The sequence below is a fragment of the Rattus norvegicus genome, chromosome 3, assembly GCF_036323735.1.
Source record: "Rattus norvegicus strain BN/NHsdMcwi chromosome 3, GRCr8, whole genome shotgun sequence".
In the NCBI taxonomy this organism is placed as follows: domain Eukaryota; kingdom Metazoa; phylum Chordata; class Mammalia; order Rodentia; family Muridae; genus Rattus; species Rattus norvegicus.
This window is the reverse complement of record NC_086021.1, coordinates 126,578,981-126,604,179: the sequence shown is the minus strand read 5'-3', so window position 1 is coordinate 126,604,179 and position 25,199 is coordinate 126,578,981. Positions and strand designations below refer to the sequence as shown.

At 45.4% G+C, this 25,199-nt stretch overlaps 1 protein-coding gene across 2 annotated transcripts; it reads left to right on the top strand.

Moving 5' to 3' along the window:
* Window positions 1-3,163: 3,163 nt before the first annotated feature.
* Rmdn3 (regulator of microtubule dynamics 3) lies at window positions 3,164-24,369 on the top strand. 2 transcript variants are annotated; one of them, NM_001014046.2, is made up of 13 exons: window positions 3,762-3,844; window positions 4,151-4,344; window positions 6,690-6,882; window positions 7,190-7,333; window positions 14,980-15,265; window positions 16,069-16,171; window positions 18,964-19,024; window positions 21,335-21,410; window positions 21,552-21,629; window positions 22,212-22,310; window positions 22,452-22,505; window positions 22,924-23,004; window positions 23,644-24,369. In NM_001014046.2, exons 2-13 carry the CDS (start codon window positions 4,158-4,160, stop codon window positions 23,695-23,697), a joined length of 1,416 nt encoding a protein of 471 aa, NP_001014068.1. In that variant the 5' UTR covers window positions 3,762-3,844; window positions 4,151-4,157; the 3' UTR covers window positions 23,698-24,369. The 2 variants fall into 2 exon arrangements, 1 of the variants encoding a protein (NP_001014068.1); XR_010064616.1 differs by lacking the exons at window positions 21,335-21,410; window positions 22,924-23,004; window positions 23,644-24,369 and having other exon boundaries at window positions 3,164-3,844.
* The last annotated feature ends 830 nt before the right edge of the window (window positions 24,370-25,199 follow it).

Here is a 25,199-nt window from a genome sequence, read left to right as displayed (position 1 = left end):
TATTATGTAGGCTGGGCTGGCCTCAAACCTGGATTGATTCTCCTGCTTTGGGCTGGGATTACAGGGATGCATCACCATGCCCAATCCTGGCCCACAGGTAGAGTTCTGAGGACAAGTTTTGAGACAACATTCAGGAATCAATTCTGTTTTCACTATGTGGTTTTCAGGAATCAAACTCGGGTGAACTGAGGTGTTCACCCTCTGCAGCCAGCACCCTTGCCTACACAAAATTCTCACCAGCCCCTCTTTTTCTTTTTGAAATAGGCTCTTGTGCTACCTTGTGTCCCACAAATATGCACAATTACTATGTGTCAATTTTTGTTCATTTTACTTAGTTTTTATACATGTCAATTTTTCTTCTAGATTCATTCCTTTCTCAGTATTTCATTCTAATAAGAGTTTCTTCATGGGGTTGGGGATTTAGCTCAGTGGTAGAGCGCTTGCCTAGCAAGCGCAAGGCCCTGGGTTTGGTCCTCAGCTCCGGAAAAAAAAAAAAAAGAAAAAAAAAAAAAGAGTTTCTTCACATTTAGAATGAGGGAATGATTGCCCATGTACATGAAAACCACTAGGGTTTCTTCTATTAAAATTACTTGTGACATCTGTATTGTACATCAAATCCCTCCCATGCGTACCACATTCATGAAGATTTCGCTCTGAGCACATAGTTTGTGCTAAGACCCTGTTTTCCAAACTGCACAGTCACAGCTTTTTGCCGACTTTAGTTTGCCTTGCTTTCCTGATGCTATTCTGCCTGATCACTTAGAGTCTCAGACTTTATCTGAAAGGTCCTGATGCAACTGGGTCTGCAACATCTGTGCTTCTGCTTGTTCTGGCCTGGATGCTACCAGGTTATCATGGTGATAAAGTCGAGGGCTGGAGGGAAGTTGGACTTCCCCACCGTCACTCTCCATACAGTCATTCTCTACTAGGTCCATCAGTCGCTACTACTCCTGGGAAAAATCCACACAAGACTGATATCACATGGCCTGTTTCAGCATCTTGTGGAAGACACCTAGTCCAGCAGAGAACATAAGGAGGGGAAGCCGTAGCTCTGGACTCCCCGTCTCTTCTCTTCCACACCACACTCACAGGTCTGTGGCAGGAAACAGGACAGATTCCAGCGACTGGGAGAACAGGAGACCAGGGCTCCTGGCAGGCTCCCATCAGATCAGCTCTGTTAGCCCAGGACTCTTTAAAGCTGCTCAATGCTCAGGGAAGTGGTTCTTGGGAGTGTCCTGGAGACCAGACTGATTCACTCCAACCCTGGGTGACTACATTACAGAATAAAAGTAACATGTCTCATTTTTAAGAATAAGGAGAAAGTGGACAATGACAGGCAGAATGTGAATAAAATATGACTGTATATACATACAAAAATGTCACAATGAAACCCATTATTTTCTTTTTTTTTTTTATTAACTTGAGTATTTCTTATATACATTTCGAGTGTTATTCCCTTTCCCGGTATCCGGGCAAACATCCCCCTCCCCCCTCCCCTTCCTTATGGGTGTTCCCCTCCCGACCCCCCCCCCATTGCCGCCCTCCCCCCACCAGTCTAGTTCACTGGGGGTTCAGTCTTAGCAGGACCCAGGGCTTCTCCTTCCACTGGTGCTCTTACTAGGATATTCATTGCTACCTATGAGGTCAGAGTCCAGGGTTAGTCCATGTATAGTCTTTAGGTAGTGGCTTAGTCCCTGGAAGCTCTGGTTGCTTGGCATTGTTGTACATATGGGGTCTCGAGCCCCTTCAAGCTCTTCCAGTTCTTTCTCTGATTCCTTCAACGGGGGTCCTATTCTCAGTTCAGTGGTTTGCTGCTGGCATTCGCCTCTGTATTTGCTGTATTCTGGCTGTGTCTCTCAGGCGCGATCTACATCCGGCTCCTGTCGGTCTGCACTTCTTTGCTTCATCCATCTTGTCTAATTGGGTGGCTGTATATGTATGGGCCACATGTGGGGGAAACCCATTATTTTCTATGCTAACTAAAATATTAGTTCTTATTCGTGTGTCCAAAACCTGTGAGTATGGAGGTCAGAGGACAACCACTAGTGTCTGTTCTCGCCTTCTGTCTTGTTGAGGCTGGGTTTCTGTTGCTGCCCTGGAAGGTCTCCCATGTCCATAGCCCTCCTGCTGGCAGGAGAACTGGGATTACAGACTCATGCTGTCACATGGGTTCTGGTATTTAACATGCATTGTTACGCTTTGTCTAGCAAGCACTTTACCCATTTTGCCATAGCTAATGTCCACTCAGCCACAGTGTGATTTGGGGGAGGGGGAACAGGGGTTGAGACAGGGTTTCTTTGTGTAGTCCTGGTTGTTCTGAAACTCACTCTGTAAATCAGGACAACCTCAAATTCAGAGACCCTCCTGCCTCTGCCTCCTCAGTGCTGAGATTAAAGACAGGCATGACTACCACTTGGCTCCAAAATTTTAAAGGTGAGAGACAGAGGCAGGAGGATCTCAAAGACCTCCTGGTCTACAAAAAAAACCTTCCCAGGCAGCCAGGGCCATACAGAAGAACTCCATCTCAGCAAACAAACAACAAACAAACAAAAAAACAAAAACAAAAACAAAAAAACCCCAAACAAACCAACAAACAAAAAGACAATGGAACTATCTAGGTAAGTCCTGCAAAACCTGTGTCTCTCTCTAACATTGTGAGATACTATATATATATATATATATATATATATGAATACATTTGTAGCTAGACAAATCTGTAATCTCAGAATTTGGAAGGCCAAAGCAGAAGACCAGAAATGCCAAAAGCTTCACTTTATGGCAAAGACCTATAATCTAGCTTTTGGTAGACTGGGGATTCAAAAGGATCACAAATTCAAGGTCTGCCTGTGCTACAGAGTCAGTTCGAAGCTAACTTGAGATCTGGTCTCAAAATTTAAAAGTACTGCTCCCCCCACCTCCCAAGGGGGAAAAAAAAGATTTGTATTGTGGTTTAAGGGTACAGCATTCGCATAGCATTTGTGAGACCTTGGAAGCCAGTCTGGGCTGTATGTCGATCCCCTGACTTAATAAAGCAACAACAAACAAAACAAAGATGATAGCAGAAAAGCTATGTATCAGACCCTGTTTCTTTGTGTAGTCCTGGTTGTTGTCCTGGAGCTTGCTCTGTAGAATGAATATATAATATATATAATCACTCCCCTTATTTGCTCTGTAGAATGAATATATAATATATATAATTTTTTTCCCGACTAGCTTCGAACTCGCAATGATCCTCCTAGTCCAGCCGCCCTGGCTTGAAGCAGGTTTTTGAAAGCTAGTAGAATCGAGTCCCAGGGATGTAGGGACATCTTCTTATCGATAACCGACAATTTACTCTTTTTTTTTTTCTTTTGTTCTTTTTTTTTTTTTTTTTTTTCGGAGCTGGGGACCGAACCCAGGGCCTTGCGCTTCCTAGGCAAGCGCTCTACCACTGAGCTAAATCCCCAGTCCCGACAATTTACTCTTAATTTCATCTGGCAGTGGCGCTGTTGTTTTGAGCAAATGGTTTGACTAGAAAATCCGTAAACGACTAAATCAGCCGGATTAAGAAGAGGTGGGGGCAGCGTGAGATTTGCAGAGCACATTCTGTGCACAGCACCCAGGGACCCACGGCAGGGTAAAGTCCACTCAGCAGACAGATCGGCTTTGCCAGCTCTGGTAATCGTACAGCGTCCTACTGCAGATGTAGCCCCGCCCACAGAACCCAGGTGGGAGGCAGAGCCTTGTGCGTCATCTCCACGCGCCTCTCACCGTGCGCCGAGCTGGTGACGCGGATTAAGGACGTCAAGATCATTGACAGCGTGAATCCGTGGTGGCTGCTGCTGCCATGGTGGCTGGCGGCTGGGTAAGGGTCTGAGTTGGTCTCTTGCGGACCGTCGTGGGTTTCGGGGGCGCCGGAAGGCTGAGAGTGTGCAGCCGGTTGTGTGGCTGCCATGTTCTGGGAGGCCCGTGGCGCAGAAGCCCGACTGCACTGGGATGGGGCGCGTTGGACCGGCGCTGCTGCCCCTTGGCAGGGCGTCTGTCTGTGCCGGGGGTTGCGGCACCTGAGGGCTGGACCTGGTGAGGCCGTGGCTAACGGGTTCTGCCTCGGGGATGGAGGACCTGGCTCATGACTCTCTCGGTTCGCTCCTGTTTCTCACGCGGGCTGCAGGTACACTATGTCTAGACTGGGGGCCCTGGGCGGCTCCCGCGCCGGGTTGGGACTGTTACTTGGTACTGCCGCCGGCCTGGGATTCCTGTGTGTCCTCTACAGTCAACGATGGAAACGGACCCAACGCCATGGCCGGAGCCAGAGTCTGCCCAACTCCCTGGACTATGCGCAGACTTCAGAGCGTGGACGCCAGGGTAAGAGTACAGGTCATTACCTACTGAGGGCACTGAGGTTCCGGCTATCTTTCGCAGAGCAGGTTGGCGGGGCAGTGGCAAGGCTGAGTTTCATTCTTTTAGGAAAACTTATGGAAAAGGAAAGCCATGCCCTTTCCTCCGATTCCAGGAAAGCTTGATGCAAGAAGACCGTAGCTTTCACTTTTAGTTCTGGTCATGTTCATGACTGTGTACCGAACGCATTTGAGAAGTGTTGGGTGAGAGGTGTGTTAAACAGGGGAAGAGTCTGAAAGAAGGAAAGAGAAACAATCCCATAAGAATTAAAAGCTTCAGAGGTGTGAATATATGTATCCAAATGTGAAGGGTATTTGGAGAGAAATCCAAGTTTTAAAAATCCTTTTTATGAAGAAAAATCCACAAGGATCGTGTAACTTTCTCAAGGTGTTACAGAGTAATCGGCGAAGCTGGACCTAGTCATCTGGTCCGGTGTACTTTCCACAACATGGGCTGAAAGCACACTCATGTAACTGAAGCCAAGTGGTCGAGAGCCAGCAGTGCAGATGCAATGGGTTCCGTTTTGTAAAAAGTCTTCAGGTTAAGTCATTTCAGCAAAGCAGCTAGGGCTTCTAATCACTCCCCTTATTTGGGTAACAGAGGCTCGTGTAGCTCCCCTCACTCCACGCTGGTTGAAAATGTTTTCTCTGGCCACTGCCCTCATATATCTTCTGACTCAGTGCTAACTGGAAATATTAGTTCTGCAAGTGTCTGCAGACTTATCACCCTAGTTTGCAGCTGGCAGTGTCTGATAACATAGTGGTAATGTTCTCCCATCCTGTACTTTGCTCATTTGTAATTCTCATTAGTAGTCTGGCCTCCCCTGGGGTTGGGAGAAAGCCTACACATTCTAGGTATCTTCCTTGCTGGACCTTGCACACTGCTGGCCTAGACTTCCTTTACAAGGGATGTATGCCTGTCTGTATCATGGGGCAGCCTTCTTGAGTTCTTCCATATTGTGTATTCTAGTCTAATTGCTTTAAATGTCTACCAAGTTCCTAATTCATGCTTAGTTCAGGATGAACAGATTCATCTTGGTAACTGTTTTTCCTATGGAGTTTGGCCAGTTTCCCCCCATGGACTTTTTTTCTTGGTGACTGCTCATTTTCTTTTTACTCTGCTCTGATGATATTAATTATTGATTTGAACAAACCCAGGTTTTGATTTACTCGGTAGTTGGTATTGGCACTATAAGGCTAAAGATTTTTTTTTTTTGTATTTTTTTCAGATAGGGCTTTACAACTCAAACACTATGTAGCTGAAGATAGTCTTGAACTTCTTTTTTTTTTTTTTTTTTTTTTTTGGTTCTTTTTTTTCGGAGCTGGGGACTGAACCCAGGGCCTTGCGCTTCCTAGGTAAGCGCTTAGTCTTGAACTTCTACCTCCACCTCTGAGGCCACCACTCCTGGCCAAAGGTTTTCTTTGACTGTAGCATAGCAGCTTCCCTTCTTTCTAAGTACCACACCCTTGTAGACATTTACACTGTTTGCTGTGCTCTAAGGTTCTTTAAGCAGATAGCATTTCTTTAGAGCTTGCGACACCTTAATGGTTTTGTGTGTGTGTGTCTGTGTCTCTCTCTGTGTATACATGTGCAGACACCGCAGTGTGTAAACGTGTCACAGCACTTCTGCGGGCTGGAGCTGGTTCCCTTCCTCCACCATGTAGGTTTTGGGCATTGAACTTAGGTTGTCAGCCTTAAAAGCAAGTACTTTTACCCACTGAGTCATTTTGTTGGTCCAGATTTTTATGTTTGCTTTCTTTTATTCTGGATAGTGACTTGGAACTTGTCTATGACTTAGCTGTGAGGTGAGGCTCAAGTTCTTTTTTTTTTTTTTTTTTTTTTTTTGGAGCTGGGGACCTAACCCAGGGCCTTGCGCTTGCTAGACAAGCGCTCTACCACTGAGCTAAATCCCCAACCCTGAGGCTCAAATTCTTTTCTGTAAATCGAACTTCTGGAGATGCAAGTGGCCCAGCATAATGACTCACGCTTTTAACCCTTCGTAGTCCAAGACAGCTGGTGCCACATAGACCCTGTGTCAGCAAAACAAACAGACAAAACAACAACAACAAGAGGGCTGGAGAGATGGCTTAGAGGTTAAGAGCACTAAATGCTCTACTAGAGGACCTGGGTTCAATTCCCACACGTGGACAAAACACCAGTATACATAAAATAAAAATAAATGAATAATAATAATAATAATAATAATAAACAGCAAGAGAAGAGAAGCAAATGCTTAAGAATTCTAGATTTGAACTTTTTTTTTTCTCACTATATCTCATGGGTATCTCTGTCTCCTGTTCCCCTTGCTTCAGTGACACAGTTGCGGGCTATCCCAGGTGAAGCTGGAGATGCTGCCATGCTGTCCAGCCTCCCACAAGAAGGACAGGAGAAGGTGCTGGACCGCCTGGACTTTGTGCTGACCAGTCTTATGGCACTGCGACGGGAGGTAGAGGAGCTTCAGAGAAGCCTGCAAGGCCTGGCTGGGGAGATTGTCGGGGAGGTTCGGTGAGTGCCTGGGTCTCTTGCTCAGCTTTTCCTGCCTCCTGTGGCTTTTCAATTGGAGTGTGTTCTGCTCTCGGTGGTTCTAAAAAGCCCAGTCTATAGCTGCTAACCCAGGCAGAGGAGGCTGCACATCTGGTTCCTTCCTTTTCCTGATTATGTTGCTGCCTCCTGAAGCAGCGAGCCTCATGGCCTGAGGTGCTGCCCTTACTCTCCTGAGAGCAGATACTCAGAGTTTTCTCCTCTTGATCCCTTAATGAGGGGGAGGAAGGGAGGACAGGCTGAGTGGCCCTGATGTACATCTGCTTCCCAGATCTCATATGGAGGAGAACCAGAGAGTGGCTCGGCGGCGCAGGTTCCCTTTTGCCAGGGAGAGGAGTGACTCCACTGGCTCCAGCTCCGTGTATTTCACCGCCTCCTCAGGGGCTACACTCACAGATGCGGAGAGTGAAGGAGGGTGAGTTGTCTCTCCCCGGGGCAGCTGTGCTTGCAGCTACACTGTATTTGTTAAAGTATTTATCAGAACCCAAAACCAGGTGCATAAATAATTGTGAAGAAAAGTCGGGGTATGGCTGAAGAAGCAACTTCCCAGTTCATGTCATGCAGACATGGGGATGTCAGTGGTGGTTATGAGGCACATCTGCTATTTTTATGAGTGGACTTTTTTGCATTGTTTTTATTTTTATTTTTTTTTATTTTTATTTATTGTATGTATATGATTACACTGTCCCTGTCTTCAGACATACCAGAAGAGGGCATCGGATCCCATTACAGATGGTTGTGAGCCACCATGTGGTTGCTGGGAATTGAACTCAGAACCTGTGGAAGAGCAACCAGTGCTCTTAACCACCGAGCCATCTCTCCAGCCCCTGCATTGTTTTTAAAAACACATTTTGTTTTATATATATATATTTTGCCAATGTGTAAGTGCACTGCTTTTATACCTGGTGCCTGCAAGAGGGCACCAGATCCCCCAAGAACCACAGATGCAGATTGTCGTAAGCAGTCATGTGTGTTCTGGGGCTGAGCTTGGGTCCTCTGCAAGAGCACCAAGTGCTCTCCACGTTAAGCCACCTCCTCAGCCTGGGGCCTCTTCTTTTCATGGCTGTTCTAAGGCATTTTCTGTGTCATCACAGGCGTTGCTTTAGAACTTCATTTCTTTCCCTGAGTGACTGAGCAGGGTGTGTCCCATCTGTAGGCCTGTCCTGTGCTCTCTTTCCCCGGCATCACTTTCCTCTCAGGGTGTCTGGCCCACTCACCCTTGCAGCATCTGGACATTGCCCTGGGGAGGTGGCTCTCGAGTGCTCAGCTCTCGAGAATTTACTGTGAAGTAAGATAGCGGCACACAGGACGGTCTCCTTCAAGGTTGGCCAGGGCTTTCACATTTTAACTACAGCGCCATTCAGAAACTTTGGTCTCAAGGACGGTCTGATGTCATTGGTGGGGGCATCTATGTGTGTGGTGCTTAGAGGCTGATTTTTCCACTGGGTGACCTCTGTTGACCTTTGTTTCTCCTTAAGGAATAGACAAGTCAGAGAATAGTGACATTGTCAGGACAGAGTGGCTGAGGTAACTAGAGCATGCCTATGGCAGCTACAAGTTAAGCTCTTGGGCAGATTTGTCTCTTACGGGCACACCTTGTGACACTAGCTGCCATTTATTTTTTTATTTCCTCAAATAGTGTGTTAAGCACCTTAGTGGAATTTTTTAACTTCATCCTTATGGTAATTCTGTGACCCAGGTTCTGCTCTTCTGTTTCTCAGATGGAGAAGGTGAGCTTTGACACTCAGAGCAGTGTTATACTCAGACTTAGCCCACCTTCTGTGAATCCTCTTGTTCCCTTGGCCGGCATGTCTGTGGTCTGAGGAGTGGCGTGGTCTTCAGGGCACATAGGGCGTCTGTAGGCATACAATGGGACTTGTAGCCTTTGTAGTTCTCGCCATTGACTCAGGTGCCCCAGTACACGGCTTGAGAAATGCAGGAGTAGTTTGGTCTTGTTGGGGGTTGTTATTTCTTCCTGCTTCTTCCTATTTTCTCTTCATGCTGGGAACCAACCCAGCCCTTCCCATGTGCTAAGCAAGTGCTCTGCCATGGGTTACCTCCCCAGCCCTTCGTTTGTTTTTCCCTACGAAAATTAAGAATAAATTTACTGTCCCTTTTCTTTCATGTCCTTGCCACTGGTCTTTAATGGGAGATGTTTTTCTTTCACCCCGAGACTGTTTCTCTGTGTAGCCCTGGCTGTCCTGGAATTCCATCTGTACACTAGGATGGTCGCAGAGAGCCACCTGTCTCTGCCTCCCAATTAAAGGCGTGTGCCAACACTGCTTGGCTTACTGGCAGATTTGATTCTGTTTCGTTGCCTCTTGAACTCAGGGCTTCACATATGCTGTGTACCCTTTAATGAGTACCCCAGCCCAAACAAGCGTAATCTTGTTGTAGACCTCCAGCCCTTGTTTGCTTTTATTATTGTCTGGAGGTCTGATTTCTAATTGTGTATTTGAGGGGTAATAGAACTAGATTTTTGGGTTTTTGTTTTGTTTTGTTTTATTTCCAGACAGGGTCTTATTATGTAGTCCTGGCCATCCTGGAACTCACTCTATAGACTAGACTGGCCGCAAACTCACCTGTCTCTGCCTCCTGAGTGCTGAGATAGAATTAGTCTGTTCAGTTTACCTAACAATGCTATGTCAGGGGTGCTTCCTTAGACCATGCTAGAGGAGGGGACAATAGTGACACATTTGGGTTGCAAAGAAAAAACAGATAGCACTGGGACTAAGGTTATGCTTACAAAACCTGATGAACTCGGTCACTTGGAAGGAGACTGATGATTGAGTCAGTCATGTGTATGATCTATGTATACGTGTGTACCTGGAGGTTAGAGGAGGACTAAGCCCTTATATCTGATTCTGTTATATCACCCTTTGCTTTATTTCCTCCAGACAGGGTCTCTCACTGGACTTGGGGCTAGACTGGTGGCTAGCAAGTCCCAGTGAGCTTCCTGTCTTTGCCTCCCATAGCATGGGTTACAGGTACACAAATCATCTGGCTTCTGGGGATTTGAACTGAGGTCCTTATGACTGTGCAGCAAGCACTGTTACCGGCTGAGCCATCCTTCAGCCCATGAGCCTGTTTTGAAGGATTGGTGTTTATGTGTTTATGTGTCTGTGGCTGTGTAAATTTATGTACCACATACAGGAGCCTGTGTAGATTAGAAGGAAGGCATTGGATCTCTCAGAACTGGACTTACAGGAAATTGTGAGCTACTATGTGAGTGCTGAGAACTGAACCAAGATGTTTTGCAAGTACAATTAAGAGTTTTTACATGGGTTGGGGATTTAGCTCAGTGGTAGAGCGCTTGCCTAGCAATTGAAAGATCCTGGGTCCTCGGCTCCAAGAAAAAAAAAAGAGTTTTTAACTGCTGAGTTAAACTGCCTATCTCTCCAACTGTTTGAGTGTAATTTTTTTTTTTTTTTTTTTTGGAGCTGAGGACCGAACCCAGGGCCTTGCACTTGCTAGGCAAGCGCTCTACCACTGAGCTAAATCCCCAACCCCGAGTGTAATTGTTTTTAAGATTTATTTTAGGTGTATGAATTTTTTTTTGCATGTGTTATGTACAGCATTGTGTGCCTGATGCCTGCAGAGGTAAGAGGGCATCAGATCTCTTGGAATTGGAGCTAATGGATGGTTGTGAGACATCTTGTGGATGCTGGGAACCAAACCTAGTTTCTCTGCAAGGGCAACAAGTGTGCTTTATTACTGAGCCATCTCTCCAGCCCCTGGTTGACTTTTTTAATAGGCAAGAACAGAAGGAGAACTTTTCTCAAGTTCAAAATGTAAAACTCAGACTGTTCATGATCTTTTGTTTACTTTGTTATTATTATTATTATTTTTTTAAAGAAAAGCTTAATACAGAAAAACTACTGGGCAGTAACAAGAATACCACCAACATCCCTCTTAACTGATGATTTAAAGAAATTATACAGACTTGTAGGTTCAGCCAAGTATGGTGATTGTCTTAGTTAGGGTTTTAATGCTGTGAACAGACACCAAGACCAAATGCCAGTCTTATAAAGGACAACATTATTGGGGCTGGCTCACAGGTTCAGAGGTTTAGTCTATCATCATCAAGATGGGAGCATGCAGTGTCCAGGCAGGCATGGTGCAGGAGGAGCTGAGAGCTCTACCTCTTCATCTGAAGGCTGCTAGGAGAAGACTGGCTTCCAGGCAGTTAGGATAGGGTCTTAAGGCCCACAGCTACAGTGACATACCTACTCTAACAAGGCCACATCTCTAAATAGTGCCATTCCCTTAGCCAAGCATATTCAAACCATGACAGTGGTACATGCTGGTAATTCAGCACTCAGGAGTCTGAGGCTGGAGGATCAGAAGTTCAAGGCCAGCCTAGAATTACAGTAGTAAGTTTGAGGCTACTTTAGAATACTTAGTAAGGCCCTGTGTCTCAAGAAGTGACATAAACGAGTTAACTCCTGGAGTCAGTGGGTCAGGCTGAGCTATGCTGCATGTGGTGTTCAGTGGGGCAGGTAGGGCAGCAAAGGTGTGGATGGCTTTCTTAGTTATAGCCACGCTAGGCTCAGCCCCTGACTGACCCTGTGACACATAAAAGCTGCTGGTGGGCAAGCTCTGGCTCAGCCCGCTGCTGGCTGGGGCAGTGGCCATAGCAAGTAATTTTTTTTTTTTTTTTTGGCATGGAAGGTGCCATATAGGTGAAAGGGAAATTCTGGGAGGAGGTCACAAACTCCGAAGTGGCTTTAAGCATGCGCACTTTATGGAAGTAGGAGTTCCTCTAAGGGATGATTTGGTAGGCTATTCTATTGAGGGCTACACTTTCTGTTTCTTCTCTTTTCTGAGACCGATTTCTTCTGTGTAGTCCTGGCTGTCCTCAAACTCAGGGATCTACCTGCTTCTGCCTCCTAAGCACAAGGATTAAACGCATTTGCCACCACCATCACCAACCACCACCAACCGCAGTCTCTCTTTTTAAAATTTATTTTTATTTACAAATCTTTCTACATTTATTTAATTTCTTTTGTGTGTGCACACACAAGTGTGGAGGGAAACTTTGAGCAATGGATTCTTTCCTTTCATCATGCTGGTCCTTGGCTCAAACTCAGGTCACCATGCTTAGTACTTTACTTGCTAAACTGTCTCTTACCCTGTCTGTATTCTTTCTTTCTTCCAATAACAAGTTTGTGCTTCCAGATGTTGACTGTCGGTGGCAAAAGCAGAATCATTGTACAGGCTTATGAACTTATTCCCTGTAAGTTCATAGGCACTGTACCCAACGTGGCTTGATATTTTCTCTGAAGAACCCAACATGCCTTTAAATACCAGCTTCCCTGGCACCCCAGCCACAAGTTCTCCTCTATCTTCACTCCTTGTCTTCTTTCCTTCAGGTCTTAATGGCTTATTTTACTATTGAGAGTCCCAGGCTTAGGACCTAGGCCTGCTCCTGTCTCAGTGTCCTGGGCTCAGCTCTCTGTCAGGAATTAAAAACAAGTAGCTTAGTCTCCTGTCCACTGTGGGAACTGTTTCTGTTGAGCACTTACCTCAGAAGCCTTGGGACATGGTAACCACTGAAATCCCGTCTGGTAGATTTTCACAAGGGTTGGAGGTAGAAGGTAAGGGAATGTCGTAAGTAGTAGGAGTAACCCTGGCATAGCAAATCTCTTTTCAGGCCCTTAAAAGCCATGATGTGGGGCTTGAGCTTGTGTGATAGAACTTGAGGTAGAGCTGAGGTGCAAAGCTCTCCCTTGTTCAACTTCCTGCTTCATGGTGCTCTGCTCGCTTTCACCCCATTAGCTCCTTGGCTATTAGAGTCCTGGCCTTTAAGCCCCAGGGAAAGGGCAACAGAGCCAGAGCAGTGTATCCTGGGAGTGCTGGAGGCACAATCTCATGTTTGAACTTCCTCAGCCTAGCTCTCCTCTTGTAGCAAAGAAAGTCACAGAGATTTCAAGCTCTTCACAGCAGTTGCATTGCCTACTTTACGTTGGCCCTGGCTAGGCAGAGTGCACCCTGGCTTGATTTTCTCACTTGGGCAGGATATTGTCCAAGCTCAGCTGGAGTTTCCCTAGCTTGCACTTGTAAAGGCTCATTCCTCAGTACTCAGATTGGTTTGAAGTCTGATACTTTTTCCTTGGTCCTTAAATCTCCCAAGTTCTTACTGCAAGCTCCCAGGAGGAAAGATACTAGGATGACCCTCAAATATCATGCATGGTTTTCTGTGTCTGGTTTCAAGGCAGGGTTTCTCTGTGTAGCTCTGGTTGTTCTGCAACTTTCTCTGTAGACCAGGCTGGCCTTAAACTGGGATTAAAGGCATGAGCCACCATTGCCTGGCTCATGTAGGTTCTTGTAATTGATGCTTTGGATGCCTTTCAGATAGAAGCTGCTCTAAGCAGTAGTAGCCACGTGCTTAGACTGGGGCTCCAACAGCCTACTCCCTGGTGCCTGTGGAGCCTCTCCATGAGGCTTTCTAGATGGCAGTGCTTTTGCCTACAGCATTCGGCCAGATGTTAGGCTGTCTCATGTGGGCAGAGACTCTCTTGTTTGGTTGATTTCTGTTGTGGTCACAGGCAACCTGCCTTTATTCTTCTCTCCAGGGAGGAAGGTTGGCTCTCAAATGAAATGCAAACTCTTCCTCATGCTTCTGGAGGGCTCTTGGGTGTCTGTTTCTGGCCCCTGGAAATCCTACTTTGTCCCAGGCCCATATCTTATATGATTTAACTAGCATTTGTTAGCTGCTGGTGGACAGAGAACTAAGATACTTGGCTTCCTCTGTGGTGTTGGCTCTTAGAAACCACCTGCTTTATAGCAGCCCCAGAGACATTATTCTAGAGGATGTTTGTATCTTCTTCCTCGGCTGTTTGCATCTGGAAAACCTCTGCCACTCTTCCACATTTCCCGGGCTTCCTTTACTGCCATTGAGGTTTGATTGTAGACTTGGTCTCAGGTAGAAATTTGAGAAAGAAATGGAAGAAATGTGTGGGTACTGCTCATGCAGGTAGCTCCTGGTAGATGTGTTTGGCTGATAAGGATCAATATCCTGATATCCTATATATTGATATCCAATCCCTAGCTCATCAGTATAGTTCTGATCAGGTCTACCTGTATTTTTAAGATCATTTCCATCCCACCTCCCCAATTTTTCTGTTGTCTTAGTGCTTAGGATTGAACCCAGGGCCTTCTGTGCATGACAGGCAGATAATCTAGTATCAACACATATCACCTGACCCAGCCATAGTTCTTTTTTATTATATTGAGTTTTTTATTGTCTAATGAACATGGGCATTTACTTGCCAAATGCGTGGAGGTCAGAGGACAAACACGAGTTGGACTTCTTAGGTCATCAGACTTGTAAATCAAGCACTTTGACCCACTAAACTATCTCACTAGTCTTGTTTTGGAGATGGTCTTTTTGTTTGGTCTTATATAGCCCGGGATAGCTTCAAGTGTTCTGTGTAACCAAAGATTACCTTGAATTCTTGATTCTCTTGCCTCTACTTCCCCAAGTGCTGGGATTATAGATGTGTTACTACCCACGCAGGTAGCTTCTGGCAGACGTATTTAGCGAATAAGGATGATTAGCTCTAAACTGTTCTCTTCTCCTTGCTTCCCTCTGCGGTTGGAGTAGTAGCTGAACAGAGGCTTGTATATTGATCCTGACCAGCACACAATACCCAGCTGGCTAGAAATTTTCTTCTCTGGTCATTCTCCCTAGCTTGTAGTTCAAGTCTTCTCTTTTTTTTTTTTTTTTTTTAAAGATTTATTTATTTATTATATATAAATACACTGTAGCTGTCTTCAGATACACCAGAAGAGGGTATCAGATCTCTTACAGATGGTTGTGAGCCACCATGTGGTTGCTGGGAATTGAACTCATGACCTCTGGAAGAGCAGTCGGGTGCTCTTACCGCTGAGCCATCTCTCCAGCCCCAAGTCTTCTCTTAAGGACTAGTTTCTGCCCTTGTAGAAGAAATGATCTGGCTCAGTGGACAAGGCTAAATAGTCCTTCTGTGGCTGGAGAACAACCCTAGTTTCGAGCTAAATAATCCTCTTCTTTAACCCTGTCCCTTAATCCTCTGCCAGTTATACGACAGCCAATGCAGAATCTGACTATGAGCGGGACTCTGACAAGGAGAGTGAGGATGCTGAAGATGAAGTAAGCTGTGAGACCGTGAAGATGGGGAGGAAGGATTCTCTGGACCTTGATATGGAGGTAGCTTCAAGTCCCGCGTCTGCTGCCTTGGAGGATGATGACTCCTCAGGTCTTGAGGATGTGCAGTTGCTCCTGCAGCAGGCGGATGAGCTGCACCAGGGCAGTGAGCAGAACAAGCAGGAAGGTTTCCAGCTGCTGCTCAACAATAAGCTGGCGGTAAGGCTGCCCTCCTTCCTTGAATCTGACACTCCCAGGGAACAGATCCATGGAGTTTCTACCTGACAAAGCTACACGGGGCAGGAGAGGGGTGAGATGGCTGCTTCTGCACGCATCTCCTAGGTCCTGAAGCTAGTGTACTGCCTGTCCCTTCGCTTCTTGCATGGTTTCTGCCTCCTGTACATTCCAGGGAGCCCTGTCTCTTTACCGGGGGAAGAGTGCAAAGGACTGGAATACTTGTGACTTCCCTAACCCCACCACACCCTGTTCCTTCAGTTTTCCTTGAGACAGAGTCGATTCTACATGCCCTACTTGAAATCTCTATTACAAGTGACATTGTGTAGGTCACTCAACAATTCCCTCAGGCTCACAAGCCAAATTTATTATGTAAATCCCCCTAAAATAGACACCATCCTCCACCCCTTGAGGCAGGTTTAACTAAGTAGCCCTGGCTGGCCTCAAACTCCTACAGATCCATCTTCCTCTGCCTCTTGAGTGCATGCCACTGTGCCTAGCAGAATTCTCCTTTGTAATGAACAGTTTCATGTCAGCCTAAACTTCTTTTGCTATATCTCATATCTTCTTGGAGTTGACCTTTCCTCCTGGCTTTTTATGTTCTTATCCTGTGATTGTGCTAGCTGTCAACTAGAGATAATGTCTTCAGTTACTGTGCCAGTCGTGGAGGGGGTGCCTGATGTTAGTGATTATACCACTGTCTTGGAATCAAACCTACCTGTGGGGGGAGAGCAGGGCCCCCATTCTTCATAGGCGAGGAGACTCATTTATTCCCTTTTGGTCTGTAGTATGGGAGCCGACAAGACTTTCTGTGGCGCCTGGCCCGGGCCTACAGTGACATGACTGAGCTTACTGAGGAGGAGAGCGAGAAGAAGTCATATGCCCTAAATGGTAAATGCTGACAGGGACCCGATGGGAATGTAACCAGCTGACTGCAGATACAGCTGGCCCATTTGCTTGAGGCCCAGGGGAACCACAAAGATCTGTCAGGACAGGAATAGTGTACTCAGCAAGGACAAACTGGCTTCCAAGGCCCTTGGCTTCCTCTGAAGATAAAGTTTTTGAGATAGCAAGGTCTGCTTTTCTGCTCATCATAGTGACCGATTAGCATGGGTGCTTGTCCTGTTTAATGTTAACCTGTGGTCACATTAGTCTTTGCTATGACTTCCCCACCAGAAAGAAGGGACACCATATCTTTTTTTTTTTTTTTTGGGTTCTTTTTTTTTTTCCGGAGCTGGGGACCGAACCTAGGGCCTTGCGCTTCCTAGGCAAGCGCTCTACCACTGAGCTAAATCCCCAACCCCGGGACACCATATCTTAACCAGAGGAAGTTTTTGCCTGCTGCTTAGGAATCCTGAGTCAGCAGGGCAGAGGTTCTGAGACGACTGTAGTACGTACATGAGCACCCAAGAAGCAGTTTGAGAGATTATTGCTGGTTTATATAAGTCTCCAGGATCTATTTCATAAGTCTGTTTCCTAAGTCTCTATTTTGGAAGAAAGCATGCAACTGAACTGTGCCAGCCTTAGGACTTGGCCTTGTCAGTCACGAAGTGAGAGAATCTAGAACTTAAAAAAAAAAAAAAAAGAAAAAAAGATGATCTGGGTGTAGCAGCTCACACCACAATCCCCATTCTGGGGGCTGAGGCAGGATGACCGATGTGGGTGTGAGGCCAGCCTAAGTTGCCCTGAAAATGTCAGGTCCAGTTATTAGTTTTCTCTTCAAAGGTTTCTGCTTTCAGCTAGGTGTTGGTAGCATAGACCAGTACCCAGCATTTAGGAGGATCATTGAGGCCAGCCTGAACTGTATGAGACCCTGCCTTAAAAGTAAAATTCTTGGAGACAGGTTTAGCTGTCCTGGAACTGACTACGTAAGCTGGACTGGCCTCCAGCTTATCAGCAATCCTTTACCTCTGCCTCTGCCCCCTAGGGCAGAACCACCACACTCGGAAAAGAAAAGGTTGTGGGTGTTGAAGAGATGACTCAGCAGTGAAGACCACTGGCTCTTCCAGTGGACCTGGGATCAGTTTCCAGCACCCACATAGTGGCTCAACAATCGTAACTCCAGTTCTAGGGGATCAGATGCCCTCTTCTGGCATTTGTGGGCATGAGACACACACGTGGTGCACAGACATATCTGTAGGCAAAATATCCCTAGACTTTAAAGACTGTTTTACTTGTTAGTTTTCAGGTGACGTTTCTGACCAGCATTTGTGCTGAAGTTTGATCTCTTGGTACCAACAACCCAAAGGGTTTCCTCTGACCATTTCTCCCCTCTGCCTGCTGGACTTTATTCTTTTTTTCTTTTTTTTAAAGATTTATTCATTTATTATATATAAGTACACTGTAGCTGTCTTCAGATACACCAGAAGAGGGCATCGGATCTCTTTACAGATGGTTGTGAGCCACCATATGGTTGCTGGGAATTGAACTCAGGACCTCTGGAAGAGCAGTCGGGTGCTCTTAACCGCTGAGCCATCTCTCCAGCCCAACTTTATTCTTATTAAAAGTTTGAGCTGGATACGGCTGTGATCTCAGCACTGGAGGGGGCCATGGCAAGTGTAAGATCAGCTCGGTTTACAGAGTTCCAGGCCAGCCAGGCACTTAGACATCTCTGTCTCCCAAGTGCTGGGATTACAGGTAGGCTGCAGTGTCCATCTAGGGCATGGATGCTGGGGACCCAAACTATAGTCCTCACACTTCCACAGCAAGCATTTTATCTACTTAGTCATTAGTCCCGTTCCCTACAGATCTTCTCTTCCAGACTTTTTTTTTTTTTAAAAGATTTATTTTTATGTGCACTGATTGGTGTTTTGCCTATATGTGTGTCTGTGTGAGGGTGATGGATTCTCTGGAACCAGAGTACAGACTGTTGTGAGCTGCCATGTGGGTGCTAGGAATTGAACTTGGGTCCTCTGAAAGAGCAGCCAGTGCTCTTAATTGCTGAGTCATCTCTCTAGCCATCCCCAATCCTTTTTTTTTTTTTAAAGAGAGTTTCACTATGTAGTCCAGGGTTACCTCAAATTTATGACCTTCCTGCCTCAGTCTCTGAATGCTTGGACTATAGGCTTTTGCTTCCACAACTGACTTTTTAAAGAATTTTATTAGCCTGGTGATGGTGCCACACACCTTTAATCCTAGCACTTGGGAGGCAGAGGCAAGTAGATCTGAGTTCCGGGACAACCAGGGCTATGCAGAGAAACCCTGTTTTGATAAAAAAACAAAGAATTTTTATCAAATCACAAATACCTTTATGAATAAAATATGAACAATATATACAATCTTAGTGATACATAAACATCCTTAAGCCTGTTTACAGACTTTACAGAATAAAGTCTGTCGGAGACAGTTTCTGTTGGTTCCTTTTTCATATTTGAAGTGCAAAAATTGATTTCAAGAACATCAAGTAGGTATAAAAAGATGGTAAGTTAAAGCCAGGCATAGCTCATGTGGTAATCTCAGTATCTGAAATCATGTGGAAATCTCAGAATCTCAAGTTCTGGGCCAGTCTGAGCTACATGGAGAGCCCAAACCTCCAAACAAAAACCAAAACACAGAGCTAGGCTTTCACTGGTGGAGAGATGGGAGAAGCTGTATGCAGTCAAAGTGGGCATTCATTTTTCCTGGATGGCTGCTTGTGTGGTGCTTGGGCCTGTGTTAACTCTGGATATGCCTCTGTCTTCCAGGAAAAGAAGAAGCAGAGGCTGCTCTGAAGAAAGGAGATGAGAGTGCTGCAAGCCACCTGTGGTAATAATATCCTGCAGTTTTAGGAAGAGGCAGAGTTAGACCCTTTTCTTTAACTTGGCTAGAGGCAATTGCTTCAAGAACCAGGAAGGGGAACACTATTCTGAATTTCTGAGGGCCTCACCAAACTCCAGTCAGGGATCAGGGAGGTGTGCTCTGGAGGGTAAGGCAAGGGAAATATACAAGCTGCATTCTGCTGGGGCTAAGAGGATTGGATATCTTTCCAAGAGTCACTCTGGCCACAGACTTGGTTCTCGGCTCTTCAAGGGAAGCTGGGATAACTTGCATTTCCTATCCTGCAAAAGCTCTTTCCTCATCTGTGATCCCTGGCTGGTGGCAGACATTGGCTTCTTTGCTTGGTTTGCATGAGAAAAAGATAAGAGCTTATACCCAAGAAGTTCAAGAGTTAATTTATTAGTTTATTGGCCTGGGGGAATAGTGCAGTGTTAGAATGTTTGCCTAGCACACACAAGGCCCTGGGTTCCATACTCAGTACCACACAAAAATAAACCCAAGACTCTCACAGTGAGTCCTTTTGTGGTCTCTAGAAGACATTCTGCCAACAGGCAAGTGCCAAAGCCTCATGTCCTGGGCCCTGATTCCAGCCATCTGTCTTGGTTTTTAAAAAAAGGTTCTTTCTTCTTCCACTGTCCTCTGCTTTTCAAATCTCTACCCTCAGATGTAAGCTGAGAGGCTGTATTTTTCCATCTATGGCTGAAACTTTCCGTGCAAAGGTTCTGCTCAGAAGCCAGGTAACTTTCTAGGTATCATTGCTTTCCCTGGGCTCTCAAGAATGAAAACCTAGTCCTAGGGAACAGCAGTTTGGAAATGAGTCCAATACAACCTCCTGCCCCCAAGATATTTAGCAAATATATGAAGAGGAAACTTGGGCATGGGATGACATCAACTGCTTCTAGTACTGAGTATTGTGGGCAGAGCTCAGGTAGTAAGGTCTTCTGGTGTCTATGTTTGTGTGGTGCTGGGGAATGAAGTCAGGGTCTTGTACAGTGAGAGTGCATCCTACTACTGAATTCAGTTGTCCATAGTGTCCTTAAGTTTGTTTTGGGCATGGTGAAATGGCTCAAGTAGATAAAAGCACTTGCAGGGCAAGCCTGGGGACCAGTTCCATCCCCAGAATACATGTCACAGTGGAAGGAGAGAACTGACTCCACAAAGTTGTCACGGACCTCCACATTGTGTGTTATGGGATGTGTCTACAAACACACATTAAGTTTTTTTTTTTTTTTTTAAATTAAGGGCTAGAGAGACAGTTCAGTGGTTAGAAGCACATAGTGCTTTCCAGAAGTTTCCTGTTTAGTTCCCTGCTCCCAAATCATGTGGCTAAGACTGACTGTAACTCCAGCTCATGCAATCTGATACCTTCTTCTGGCCTCAGTGGACATGTGTTCATATGCACATAGCCATACACAGATGCACATAAAAAGGTTGGATTCTCCTGGCTTTTCAAATGGCACTTGTCACTAAACAAAGACCTTACATATGCTAGGCAAATACTTTACCCCTGAGCTACATTTCCCAGCCTCAATAAGACAAAGACTGATTTGTTCCCCTGGCAGGGAGGATGTGGGGGAAGGGCTAAAATAGATTTCTTCCTCTTTTCCATTGGATCTCAAGTTAACAGAAATCCTTGAATATCTCATTTGACCATGCTGAGAATATAATTCTTCCTGCCTAATGATACCTGTCTTTCTTAAACTAGAGAGACCTTTAAATACACTGCCAGAAGGTAGTAACAAGAACGCACCTAGACCTCTTATGGTTTGATGCTTACTTTTCAGATTGTTTGTGGTGCTCAAGTCTAACTCAGGAGCTTACACTATGGCAAATCACTAAGCTGTAATCTAGCTATGTTGCCAAGTTGTAATGATACTTGTGACTATGCTCTATGAAAATAGGGACATTTAAAGATCCAGGCCAAGACCTTGTCTATGTTTTGTTTTACACAGGGGCTTTGCTATGGTAGCCCTTGCTAGTCTGGTACTTGCTACATAGCACATGCTGGCTTCAAATTGAGACAAGCCTTCTGCCTTTGTGAGTGGTGTAATTACTGAAATGTGCCATCTCACCTGACTAAATGTTCCAAAATAAAGGAGATTTACTCTGGGTGGTTGGTGTCCAGGCAGGGAGAAAATACCACTAATTATTAACAGAGACCATGAGTCTAAGAAGAAAGATTTACTTACAGATGAGAAATACATTTCTATTGTGCTTAAGTGGAGTGGAAGTCTAACTATACATTCTCTGCACTGATAGTCTAGTCCTTGTCCCTCAGCTTGCTGCTTCCCCCCTTAGGTATGCAGTGCTTTGTGGTCAGCTGGCTGAGCATGAGGGCATCTCGAAGCGTATCCAGAGTGGCTTTAGCTTCAAGGTGAGGACAGGCTTCTCCTTCCCTTGTGCTGGCCCAGTCCGGTTCCTTGCTCCCTTAGATTGGCTTTCCCACAGCCTCAGGGCTTTGCTGTTCTTTTCTGAGCAGCTCTGGGTTTGATGTTAGCTTGTATTTTCTCCTCAGGAACATGTGGACAAAGCCATTGAACTTCAGCCAGAAGACCCCAGGGGTCACTTTCTTCTTGGCAGGTGGTGCTACCAGGTGAGCTATAATCTAAGGCCCAAGATGTTCCTGTCACACCAATCTCCAGCAAGTTCTTCAAGTTCTTCTTGGTCTGCCTTTTTATTTCCTCTGAACTGCCCGTGCTGTTGGTAGATGACCCTGCTGTATGTAGCCCAGCCTAAGGGCTGTGGTTACAGGTGAATGATACCAAGTCTAGGTATTGCTTTTAATGAAGAACATTTTGTATTTACCATTCCCAAAGAAATTTTGTGATAGTACTGGTGACTAAATCTAAGAAGTCACATGTGCTAGGCCTTCTGTTACTTAAGCTACATGTCCCAATCCAAGAAACTTCATATACATTTGTGTGTGTTCGTATGTGGGTGCACACATACAGTGGGAGCCTGTGGAAGTCAGAGGACAGCCTAAGGAAGTTGATCCTCTCCTTCACCCATGAGTACTGCTCAGGTCTAGGGTTGGCAGCCTTATGTTGCTGAGCAGTCCTGGTAACCTGAAACTGATTTTTTGGAGATGGGATTTGATTTCTCATGTACCTAGTGTGTTAGGGTTACAGGCACATGCCAGTTCATTAACACCCCCCCCCTTTCTTTTGGACGGCAGGTTTCTCATTTGAGCTGGTTGGAGAAAAAAACAGCTACAGCCTTGTTTGAAAGCCCCCTTAGTGCCACTGTGCAGGATGCCCTGCAGAGCTTCCTCAAGGTATGAAGGGAAGGGTGGGTGGAAGCTACAATGGCTTGTTCCTGGGACCCGTGATGGGGAAGATATAGAGCTTTCTAGCACCTATACTTCAGCTTGAATTGAATTTATGAACCTCTTAACAAAGTGTTTTTCTTTTTCCAGGCTGAGGAGCTTCAGCCAGGGTTTTCAAAAGCTGGACGGGTATATATTTCTAAGGTAAATCCACCTTTAACACAGAAGGAAATATTATTTTGTATTTATGGGATCTTTTAATGCTGGGAACTTACAGTCTATGCTTAGCCACTGAGCCATCTATGCCAGGAAGCTATGCTTTCGAGAGCTATTATTGAGTGGTGGGCTAGTAACAAGAGTCCCAATAGCTCAGACAACCATTATCTCACAGCAGTCCTCTCACTCCTGCTTCCTAAATGCTGAGGTTATAGATATTAGCCACCATATCTTTTCCCCCCCTTTCTTACTCTTGAAACAAGGTCTTGATGTGTAGACCAGGCTGCCTCAACATGCAAGAGACCCACCTGCTTAGGCTTGCTGAGTGCTGAGAGTAACGGTGGCCCCATCATGCTCAGCTTCTGGGTCTTTCTGATCTCTTAAGTTTCTGTTCTTTCTTTCTTAGTGCTATAGAGAATTAGGAAAAAACTCTGAAGCTAGAAAGTGGCTGAATTTGGCTCAGGAGCTGCCAAACATCACTAATGAGGTAAAAAAAAAATTTTAAAAGACAGTGTTTAAAATGTAGTTTAGGCTGGCTTCTGTCTGACCACAAGCCTCCCAAGTACTAGGAGCATATCAATATGCCACAACCTGGGTGGTATTGCTTTGTGCGGGGAGGCCATGACTCATAAGGTCAGGACAACCTTTGGGTGTCAGCTCTCACCTTCAGTTTGTTATTGGCCACTGTGCATGCTGAGCTAGCTGGCCAGAGAGCTTCAGGGCGTCCTCTACATTGTCTTGTCTCCCTTAAGAGTACTGGCCACAATGGCTGTTACTGCACTTAGCTTTGATGTGGGTTCTGAGCTCTGCACACTCACACCCTAAAACTAAAATGGCAAATCTTCCCGGACGCTGGTAAGGTTTTTAAAGAGCCTTTAAATACTGGTTTCTCCAGAGTCACCTTTCTTAGGAATGAAAGTTTACCTTTTTGTGCAGAGTCTCCAACATGCAGTCTCTCCCAAGGGAGGAGACAGATTGCACAGACTCTAAGCTATCATGGGGAGAGTTAGGAGGAAGACTGGTAATGGCTCAGTAAAACAGAAAAAAGGGTCCCTTGTCAACTTCTGGTGATTTGGGAAAAGCTTAATTCTGATTCTATACTAGATTTGTTTCCTTTGTATTCTAGGATTCAGCTTTCCAAAAAGACCTGGAAGAACTGGAAGTAATTTTAGGAAAATAATCACATTTCAATTACTGGGGGCCACTACTTAATGCGGAAGAGAAAATCAAGTTGCTTTTCCTCCTGTGACTCACTGAGTTCACAAGCAAGATGTCTTGGCCCCTGGAGATGTGACTGTACCACCATCATCCCTCAGTTTTTCATGTTATCACTAATCTACCACAATTTAAATTGGGGAATGTACTTGCAGCTAAGGTTTCTGCTTTCTTCCTCTTAAGTGAATTCTTGAAAAATCAAGACAGTATAGCCATAGGGTTTAGTGTGGACACAGCCCAGAAGGCCAAGAGCTGAGAACGAAGCAGCAGAACTGTCTTCCAGCTGCCAGTGAGGTAGATGAACTTCAAAGAGCCACGGCAACAAAGCATAGGACTTGTAATCTTTTTTTGCTAATATTCAACACGTATTTATTGTCCTTTAATGTCATACCTTACCTATGAGGAAAGAAGGAGCCAGCACAGCCCAGGTACTGCTCTCTTACCACCCATCATGGAGACTCTACCTATATTCCTGGGCTGAGGGCTGGACCACGGGACTTCCAGAGTTCTGGCAGCTTTTGGGATGACAGCACTGGCAAAGGGTCTATAAATATATTTTGAAAGTGATCTATCTGAAGAGGTACCTGGAATATTTTTTGGTACAAATTAGAAATAAACTAAATTTGATTAGAAGGTATGTTCTGTTTCTGTTATTTTTGACAACTTCAGAGTTCCTTCCTTCCAGAGGAAACTGACAACAAAAACAGTGCATTGCACACTTAAGACACTCACATGTGAACGCATGCCTTGTGTGCCTGAAGGAGGCCAGAGAGGGAATCGGGTCTGAAGCTAGAGTTCTAAGCATTCTGAGCCACCTCTCATGGGAACTGGGTATCAGACTCAGGTTATCTGGAAGAGCAGTACGTGCTCTAAACTGCTATCTCTAAAGGGGTAAATTTTTCCTATCAAATACTATAAAACTTGGGTTTGAGACAAAAAATCCTAATCTTTTTTTTTTTCTTTCCTTTTCTTTTTTTCAGAGCTGGGGACCGAACCCAGGGCCTTGCGCTTGCTAGGCAAGAGCTCTACCACTGAGCTAAATCCCCAACTGCAAAAATTCCTAATCTTTATTTCATTACTTTATAAGTGCTCACAGATACTGGCTGCTCTTACAGAGGGCCAGGCCCAGTTCTTATCTCAGCATCCATAACTAATTACCACCACCCCCCTCCACACACACACACACACACACACACACACACACACACACACACACTCACAGACACACGTGTAATGCTCCCAGAGGTCAGAAAGGTGCTAGGTTTCTTTGGAGCTGAAGATAAAGTTGTTTGTGAGCTACCTGATATGGGTGCTGGAACTAAATTTCCGTCCTTCCACAGAACAAGCCAGCAGGCAATCTTGACTGCTTAGCCATGTCCATGGAGGTCCCAGTGCTTCCCTGGCCTTTCAGGTTTTTTGTTTCTCTTAGCCCTTCGCCTAACTTAAAAACAAAAGTCTTCATCTCTT

Excerpts from the sequence above, each read along its gene's own strand:
- Rmdn3 (NM_001014046.2), top strand. The coding sequence starts at position 4,158 with ATGTCTAGACTGGGGGCCCTGGGCGGCTCCCGCGCCGGGTTGGGACTG. Across the intron at positions 6,883-7,189 it reads GAGATTGTCGGGGAGGTTCG|ATCTCATATGGAGGAGAACC; the intron begins GTGAGTGCCTGG and ends TCTGCTTCCCAG. Across the intron at positions 19,025-21,334 it reads AGTGCTGCAAGCCACCTGTG|GTATGCAGTGCTTTGTGGTC; the intron begins GTAATAATATCC and ends TTCCCCCCTTAG.